General features: G+C 43.9%; 1 protein-coding gene across 1 annotated transcript; it reads right to left on the bottom strand.

The window, feature by feature from the left end:
* Positions 1-518: 518 nt before the first annotated feature.
* Positions 519-1,463, bottom strand: LOC128847944 (olfactory receptor 6F1-like). Its single transcript, XM_054047668.1, has one exon. It carries the CDS (start codon positions 1,461-1,463, stop codon positions 519-521), a length of 945 nt encoding a protein of 314 aa, XP_053903643.1.
* Positions 1,464-9,825: the final 8,362 nt, after the last annotated feature.

The following is a 9,825-nucleotide window of genomic DNA, read 5'->3' as shown; positions in this document are numbered from 1 at the left end:
TGCCATGTCTGTCACAGTCAGTTCCATGGCATCACACAAGTCCCCCCTACTGGAAAATATATCATAAATGTAAGTAGGGGAGATAAAGTGTGAAAGTGGGAATTTCAAAGGTGCACAAGGAAGCTAGTCATCTAACTTGTTTTGAAATTTAGAGAGATCTAGGCAACTAATTTGCATACATTCCTTTGAAAATGTCAGCTTGACTCTATATCTGACATTCAATGGGAGCTTGTTACCCAACTCCCTTAGGCCTAGGCCCCTACATAGTTATCAATGGGTGCATCCATATAGATCCTGGCAAATGCCACACAAATTTAGCAACTTGGAATTTTCAGCATAATAAATTTGCATTTCTCCCACTTGAGTTAATCTGTAAGCCAACATCAGGTTGTCATAGTCAATGAGGAAACTTGTAAAACAAAGAAATGTTCACATGCAATAAGAATGACCTTCAGGAAATTTTTATTTTGGTCCCTTTGATAACATTGCTACTAAATGCAGATCATTTGAAAACCAATTTACATGCCACTGATTGCCTTTTCCAAGGCTCGCTTCACCTCTTTGTTTCTTAGAGTGTAAATGAAAGGGTTTAATAGAGGAGTTACAATAGTGTTAAAGACGTTGACTATTTTGTTTAGATCCAATGAGTTCTGTGCAGAAGGCTTGACATACAGAAAAATGGTGGAGCCGTACCAGATAGTTACGACAGTGAGATGGGCAGACCAAGTGGAAAAGGCCTTTTGGCGGCCTTGGGCTGAGGGGATTCTACAGATGGTGGAGATGATGTAAATGTACGAGACTAGGGTTACTGCACATGAGCCCAGAAGGACATTAATAGAGATGATAAAAGTTGCCACCTCAACGAGGCTTGTGTCAGTGCAGGAAAGCGCTATACAGGAATCTATGTCACAAAAGAAGTGATTGATAATGTTAGGGCCACAGAAAGACAACCTGGATATTAGAGATGCCAGCACAGAGATAGCCAGGAACCCACACAGCCAAGAGATGAGGGCCAGCTGAGCAGAGAAGGTACTGTTCATGAGGGAGCTGTAACGCAATGGATGACATATAGCCAAATAGCGGTCATAGGCCATGACAGCCAGTATGAGACATTCTGTAGATCCCAGAGAGAATATGAAATACAACTGCAGGATGCAGCCGGTGAAGGAAATGGTTTGGCTTTTCCCGAACATGACACCAATGGCCTTGGGGACGCAGGCCGTGGTGTACCAGATCTCCAGGAAGGAGAGATTGCAGAGGAAGAAGTACATGGGGGTGTGAAGCCATGGGTGCGTCCACACTAAAGCTATAACAGACATATTCCCTACAATTGTAAGGAAATACATAATTGAAAGCACCACTGCAAGGGAAATCCGAAAATACCAAGTGCCAGGAAAACCCAGGAGTATGAATTTCTGCACGCTGGTTTGGTTTTCTATTTCTGCTCCAGTCATGAGGTCCATCTGTCAAAACATGAGGAATTATAAGGCATTTAAACATGTTGAACACACTTTTGGATGTGCAAATGTGAAGCGCCAAATACCTTACCCTATCAGGGTACCTATAAAATATCTGCAGATCCACAGCCTTGAAACTCTGCCCATATCTCCTAAAACACTTTCAAGATACCTATCTGGGCTCTGGGATTGTGGGATTTGACACTGCACCTGGCAGACCTGGCTCTTGCTTGAACTCGCTTCCCTGGTGAAATACAAGGAACAGGATTCCAGGCTGAAATTCTAAGGGATTTCGGCACCTTAGGGCTCCTTCTAAAATCCCAGCAATAATACCTGGAACCCTGATTAAAGATAAGGGAAAGGAAGCAGGTGCTACTTGTATCTATTGTATACATACAATATGATGGGGGCTAATTTAGCTACAACAAGTCAGGAAAAGGATCTTGGAGTCATCGTGGATGGTTCTCTGGGGATGTCCACGCAGTGTGCAGGGGCAGTCAGGGGAGCAAGCAGGATGTTGGGAATCATTGGAAAGGGGATAGAGAATAAGTCTGAGAATGTATTATTGCCCTTGTGTGAATCGATGGTGCGCCCTCATCTCGAGTGCTGCGTGCGGATGTGGTCTCCTCATCTCAAGGGGGATGTACTGGCCCTGGAGAGGGTTCAGAGGGGAGCAACTGAAATTAAGGGTTTGGAACAGGTCCTGTGTGGGGAGAGATTGGGGAGGCTGGGACTCTTCAGGTTGGAAAAGAGGAGACTAAGGGGGGATATGATAGAGGTATATAGAATCATGAGTGATGTGGAGAAAGTGGATAAGGAAGAGATATTTACTTATTCCCATGATACGGGAACTGGGGGTCATCAGGTGAGGTTGACAGGCAGCAGGTTTGAGACAGATAGGGGGAGGTTCTTCTTCGCGCAGCGCACAGTCGGCTTGTGGAGCTCCTTGCCTGAGGAAGCTGTGAGGGCTAGGACTATAGCAGGGTTTAAAAGAGAACTAGATAAATTCATGGTGGTTAAGTCCATTAATGGCTATTAGCCAGGACGGGTAAGGAATGGTGTCCCTAGCCTCTGTCTGTCAGAGGGTGGAGATGGATGGCAGGAGAGTGATCACTTGATCATTGCCTGTTAGGTTCACTCCCTCTGGGGCACCTGGCATTGGCCACTGTCGGTAGACAGGATACTGGGCTAGATGGACCTTTGGCCTGACCCGGTACAGCCTTTCTTATGTTCTTATGTAACACCAGTCTGTTCTTGTGCATCTTTCGGGCTCTGCAACAGAGATGAGAGCTCCACTCCTTATTCCTCTATGACCCATGAGGAGTCAGTGGGATGGCTGACCCAATGGCAGCTTTCCCCTGTTGCTGGTCTAGCCCATCAACCCCACTCCATTCACCCATGAGAAAGCCTCACGATTTGTCCCATTGTCTTCATGCCTCACCTTCAAGATAACCTTGCTTGCTGCTCAGTAAAATGACTGGGATTTTAAAAAACACGTAAGTGACCTAGGACCACAAGTCTCCACTGAATGTCATTAGGACTTCTGTTCCTAAGACACTTATTCTCCCTGATCTTCAATGGGAGTTGTGCTACTTAGGCCTAGAGCTGGGAAAAATACAATACAATACAATAAATAATTAGACAAAACTTTTTTTTACGTTGAAAAATACCATTTTGCTGCAACAGAAATATTTCATGGAAACATAGTGGTTTCAATAAAAATGTCATCTGGGTATGTTCTTAAGTTCAGGATGGAATTACTGATCAAAGTGAGAACAAATGATAAGAACTAATGCCATAGCTTGGTGGCATGTGCACTTGCCAAGGTCTGAGTTCTACTTCTGAAACTACCAGACATGGGAGTTGAACATGATTCTCCCATGACCTGGGTAACTGTTTTAACCACCTGGCTGTAGTGGGTTGATGTTTTGTACATCTCTTTTTGAAAAGTCTTGTGTTCTTTCCATATCAGAACAAAACATAGCTTGAAATCTTGAGATTTTTTTTTCTTTTTTTCAAAAAATGAAATTCCAATTTCCAGCTGGTCCTACATAGACCCTTTAGAAAATCCCAACCAAAATTCTCAGGAACAAGGGATTGACATCAGAAATTAGAAATTATCTTTATCATTTACTGTGTGTCTTCTGGTAGAACCTTAAGGTCCCATCTATGGTTGGGACTCCATTGTGTGGAACATGGCACAAACATAGCACAGAATCCAGCCCATTTCCAAAAATCTTACACTCTAGAAGACAAGCCAGGCAAGCAGGGAGAGACAAACAACAACAAAACTGTTTCTCAGAAACACAGTAAAATTTTCTTCTTTGCCTTATTAAAGTTACTATACCAGTAAATTCCACAGGTTAATGTATTAGAGCTGCTTGGAAATTTTCCATTCTCACATTTTTTTGATGGACACTGTCTTTTTGATGAAACAGAGATTTTTGCAAATCAATCAGTCAATAAAATAATTTTGGGATTGTCCTCAAAACAATAACAGGAAGAAGTTTCTGGTGACTAAAGAACAAAATGTTTTGACTGAAAACTAAACACTTCTATTTTGTTTTGTTTTTTACAAAAACCTGAAAAAAAAACATAAAAGAAATTTGTTGAGAATAACAAAATTTTTCTGATAAATTTTGATGCAAAAAGCAACTTTCCCAATTGATTCTATTAGTTATACAATTTACAAATAATTGTATTCCTTTGTTCATCCTAGATTTCATCCTATATTAGAAAAAAAGTGATGAGATAGACTTATACTTTGAGTACAGGTGTGTTGATTCTTCAATGAGGCAAACTTTTTGAACCGCAATTTTCATTACTAAGAAAGGCAAACCTATTTCTCAATACAGTTACTTTAAACTATAATTCCAGGATAGACTGGATCTGGCTAGTGGATCAAACTTACCATGCCTTCTGATAGAGCTTATCAATACAAACTCCCTTCATTCATAATGTTTTTTCTCTCCGGATGACACACAATAGCCTTGGCTGCTGAAAAATGGTGCATCATAACATGGTTTATCTTGCTTTCTCCCCACCTAAATATATAACAAATACAGGAATATTTCACATCTGGCTCACATTTACATTAAGGTCATTTTACACTGCTGTAACAATATAAAGGGACCTTAAAATGTATGTAATAAGTATAACTCACTCTGATTTTAAACCCCCATTTTACTGCCAGAGTGGTGTGAAGTGTTGTTAGTATAAATGATAATCTGCCTCTTCAAAACCAAAAGACTTGGGCAAATTCTATAGCTTTTGATGTTGATAGGAATCTCCCTCCACCATCATCCAACTGGCATTACCCCTACCTACCTTGTTAATGAACTGCAGCTCAAATTGGCTGCATGAGGGGGTTGGTTTTGTACTCCAACCACATCTTCCCAGCACCCTGAGGATATTCAGTCTCAACAGAATTTCACAGACTTCCCTAGAATGTGTAACAGACTCTACTGAGTCAGGCTGGTCTCCTGGTGAAAGCACAGTACTGGCAGCCTGGACACCAGCATTCTAGTCCTGTCTTTGCCAAATGCTTACTACACAGGGGGAGCTTTGGTGTGTTACTTAAGTTCCCTTCCCCAGCCTCATTTTCCCTACCTGTAAAATAATAATGACAATAACCCATTACTTCTTGTCCCACCTTCTATGGACGTGGAGAACAATTGATCACTGTCCATTTTATAACAGCACTTACTATATTTGAGGACTATCAAATCCCCCCTCTGTCTTCTTTTCTCAAGACTAAACATGACTAGGGGTGAGCAAACTTTTTGGCCCGAGGGCCACATTGGGGTTGTGCAACTGTATGGAGGGCCGGGTAGGGAAGGCTGTGCCCCCCAAACAACCTGGCCCCACCCCCTCTCTGTCCCCTCCTACTTCCCACCCCCTGACTGCCCCCCTCAGAACTTCCAACCCATTCAAACCCTCTGCTCCTTGTCCACTAACCGCCCCCTCCCAGGACCCCTGCCCTCTATCCAACCCCCCTGCTCCCTGTCCCCTGACTGTCCCGACCCCTATCCACACCAACGCCCCCTGACAACCCCCTGGGGACTCCCACCCCCTATCCAAACGTCCTCTGCTCCTTGTCCCCTGACCACCACCTCCCGGGATCCCCCACCCCTAACTTCCCCCCAGGATCCCACCCCTTTATCCAACCCTACCTGCTCCCTGTCCCCTGACTGCCCTTCTGACCCCTATCCACATCCTCGCCCCCTGACAGGCTGCCCGGGACGCCCACTCCCTCTCCCAACCCTCCCTGTTCCCCACCCCCTGATCGCCCCCCCCCCAGAACCTCTGCCCCATTCAAACACCCCCTCCTTCCTGACTGCCCCAGAGGACCCCTGCTCCCTTACCCAACCCCCCTGCTACCCGCCCCCTTACCAGCAGCAGGAGCTCACAGCCGCGATACCCGGCAGGAGCCAGCTGCGCTCTCCACTCTGCCCAGCAGGAGCAGCGGGCCAAAGCGAGGCCGGCATGGCTGCGGGGGAGGGGGATATTGGGGGAGGGCTCAGGGAGTAGGTTCCCCAGCCGGGAGCTCAGGAGCCAAGTAGGATGGTCTGCCGTAGTTTGCCCACGTCTGACCTAGTGAGTTATTCACCATTTTGCAGTGGAGCATTTGATTTTTCTTTCCTAAGTGAAGTATTTTGAACTTGTTTTTATTACATTTCATCTTGTTGATTTCAGACCAATTCTCGAACTTGTTAAGGTTGTTTTGAATTCTGATGCTGTCCTCTAAAGTACTTGCGACCCCACTCAGCTTCGTGTCATCTGCAAATTTTATAAGCCTACTCTCCACTCCATTACCAAATTATTAATGAAATAATTGACTAGAACTGGACCCAGGAATGGCCCCCGTGGAACCCTACTGGATATGCCCTCCCAGTCTGACAGCAAAACATTGATAACTACTTTCTGAGTACCATCTATCCACCTATTGTGCACTCACCTTATAGTAATTTCCTTTAGCCCACATTTCTTAGTTTGCTTATACAAATGTCATGGGGACTGTGTCAAAAGCCTTACTAAAATTAAGATATTTCCTATCTACTTCTTCCCCCCATCCAGCAGCTCAGGAACCCTGTCAAAGAGATGAAAAGTTTTGTTTTTGAGATTTTGACTTAAATTGACATTCAAATGATTAATTTTGATGTCATTTTCAGTCAAAATGTCACTTTTTCATTTTGAATTGACATTTTGAAATGAAATATTTCACTTTGAAACACTGGAACGGGAACTGATTGAAAATTTTCTAACAGAACACTTCCATGAGAATGTGTTGATTCCATTAAAACTTTTAAAGAAAGCCAGGTAGGCAGGCAGAATGTCTTCTCTATTTTTTCTACATGAAATTTCAGAAGTTTGGTCTGGAAGAAGTTCTGAAATGTTTATTTATTTATTTATTTATTTATTTCCGATTCAAGGTAATAATAATAAAAAGATGAAACTTTGAAGATTACTATGGAATGGGTGTTCCGTGTTTTGACCAGCACAGGTTTGGATCAAAATGGATGTTTTGCCATTTCTGAGTTTAATTTTTTTGGAATGTTTCATTCCACAAAAAATCTCCAAATTTTAAATATTCATCCAGATTTTGATAAAAACCATTTTCAAATTTTAAAATATTTGAATTTCCTCTACAATGAAAATTTCAACCAGCTCAAATTATGGCTGGGACTTCCAAAGATGCCAAAGGGACATAGGTGCAAAAATTTTATTGAAACTCTCTCAGGCTCCTTTGGTAAACGCAGCCTACGTCTTTACCATCCTTTGAAATCCCCAGCCTTTATAAGTAAAACACTTTCCAAAAGGTAGGGGGATACAAAGGTAAAAGTTAAAGTTTATTTATACTCTGATGATAACACTGGTCTAGATACAAATATTCAAAAATAGAAATAAGCCAGGAATCAAGGGCAAGATATTTAAAGGTATTTAGGAACCTAGTGGGATTCTCAAAAGCATCTAGGTGCCTATCACCCATTAAAATCAACAGTTCCCATCAACAGTAATTAAACTTTCCGATTGTAATTCCTTTTGTTGAAAAATTACCATTTTCAAAAATGAAAATGTTTGTAAAGAACTGTTGACTTACTGAATTTTTGTTTTCTTTTTTTAATGAAATTTTTCATTTACTTTTTTGTCAAAGTTTAAATGGAAAACTTTATAGAAAACATGATTGATTTTTTTTCCATTTAACAACATGTAGGACCCCACAACTTAGAACCCTTAAAAAGGGAAATAAGTTTGATTTTTTTAACTTCTTCACTAATTAAAAAAAAAATCCACCACCATTGTTTGTCATTCTGTATTTCCTGCATGTTGTTCTTTAGTCTGCTGTTTAACAATTTTTCAGCTATTGAATCAAGGAACAGACACAATGTCCTGTGATTTGCCCAACCAGTCAAACATCACAGATAATGAAAATACTGGAGTTGCTACAAATTTAAACTTTGGATTTGCACTCAGAAGTTTGTCCTATATCACTAAGAATTTGATCCTGCACACGCTTTATGCACAAGCTTTCTTTCCTAGGCCTGGTCTACACTAGGCGTTTATGCTGAAGTTAGCGCCGTTACATCGAATTAACCCTGCACCCGTCCACACCGCGAAGCTATTTAGTTCGACATAGAGGTCTCTTTAATTCGACTTCTGTACTCCTCCCCGACGAGGGGAGTAGCGCTAAATTCGACATGGCCATGTCGAATTAGGCTAGGTGTGGATGGAAATCGACGCTAATAGCTCCGGGAGCTATCCCACAGTGCACCACTCTGTTGACGCTCTGGACAGCAGTCCGAGCTCGGATGCTCTGGCCAGCCACACAGGAAAAGCCCAGGGAAAATTTGAATTTGAATTCCTTTTCCTGTCTGGGCAGTTTGAATCTCATTTCCTGTCTGGACATCGTGGCGAGCTCAGCAGCACTGGCAACGATGCAGAGCTCTCCAGCAGTGATGGCCGTGCAATCTCAGAATAGAAAGAGGGCCCCAGCATGGACTGATCGGGAAGTCTTGGATCTGATCGCTGTGTGGGGCGATGAGTCCGTGCTTTCCGAGCTGCGCTCCAAGAAACGGAATGCAAAGATCTATGAGAAGATCTCTAAAGACATGTCAGAGAGAGGATACAGCCGGGATGCAACGCAGTGCCGCGTGAAAATCAAGGAGCTGAGACAAGGCTACCAGAAGACCAAAGAGGCAAACGGACGCTCCGGATCCCATCCCCAGACATCCCGTTTCTACGAGGCACTGCATTCCATCCTAGGTGCGGCCGCCACCACTACCCCACCACTGACCGTGGACTCTGAGGATGGGATATTGTCCACGGCCGGTTCCTCGGACATGTTAGCGGACGGGGAAGATGAGGAAGGAGATGAGGAGGACGAGGCAGTCGACAGCGCTTACAACGCTGATTTCCCCGACAGCCAGGATCTCTTCATCACCCTTACTGAGATCCCCTACCAACCGTCCCCAGCCGTTAACCCGGACACAGAATCTGGGGAAGGATCAGCCAGTAAGTGTTTTAAACATCTAAACATTTATTTTTAACAGAACAGGAATATTAAGAATAACAACAATGGGTTTCTCATGATTAGTTCTCCCTAGGCGCTTAACGTTTCAGTCCTGGGCAGTGCAACTATTGAAAAAAAATCTAACAATGTCCGGTTTAGCATGATTGTTCTGCCCAAGCCGCTCTACTGTTTAGTCACTGCCAGTGCAGCTAGAGTAAAATGCGGTCTATATGTCCGGGGATAGAGCAGAAATCCTCCTGGGACATCTCGAGGAAGCTCTCCTGGAGGTAATTGGAAAGCCGTTGCATCAGGTTCCTGGGGAGAGCGGCCTTATTGGGTCCTCCGTAGTATGACACGTTGCCGCGCCACGAGACAATCAAGTACTCAGGGATCATTGCTCTGCACAGCAGGGCGGCATACGGCCCTGGTCTTTGGAGGCTTTCCCGAAGCATTCTTTCTTTCTCGCTGTCTGAGATCCTCATGAGGGTGATGTCGCTCATGGTGACCTGCTTTGAATTAGGTAGGGGAATGTTAGTGTTGGGACTGCTTGCCCGTTCCTTTACAGAACTGTAACCGCTGGTTTGTGGCCACACGGTGGAGGCGGGAGAGGGGCAGCCTACAGGGATCGTTCCTGGGGACAGCCGCGAGGGGGTGGGACAGGGGCAGAGTTCCTGTTTGCCGGATTGCTGGCAGCAGGGACTGACATTGCTTTCAATGTGAAATGAGGCCAGTGCTAATATTAAAGTTTTAAGCTGCCACAAGTCTACGGCTTACCATGTCTGCCTGCTACAGAAATTCCGGTGTCCTGCCCCGCTTCTCAAATCTGCTGTGCAAAACCCCAGGCACTGAATGCGAAGG

This window comes from Malaclemys terrapin, chromosome 13 (genome assembly GCF_027887155.1).
Source record: "Malaclemys terrapin pileata isolate rMalTer1 chromosome 13, rMalTer1.hap1, whole genome shotgun sequence".
Classification (NCBI taxonomy): Eukaryota; Metazoa; Chordata; order Testudines; family Emydidae; genus Malaclemys; species Malaclemys terrapin.
Note: the sequence above shows the minus strand (reverse complement) of the source record. Positions and strands in the feature narration are given on the sequence as shown.

What these genes read in the sequence shown, in the direction of transcription:
- LOC128847944 (XM_054047668.1), bottom strand. Translation starts at nt 1,463, where the DNA reads ATGGACCTCATGACTGGAGCAGAAATAGAAAACCAAACCAGCGTGCAG.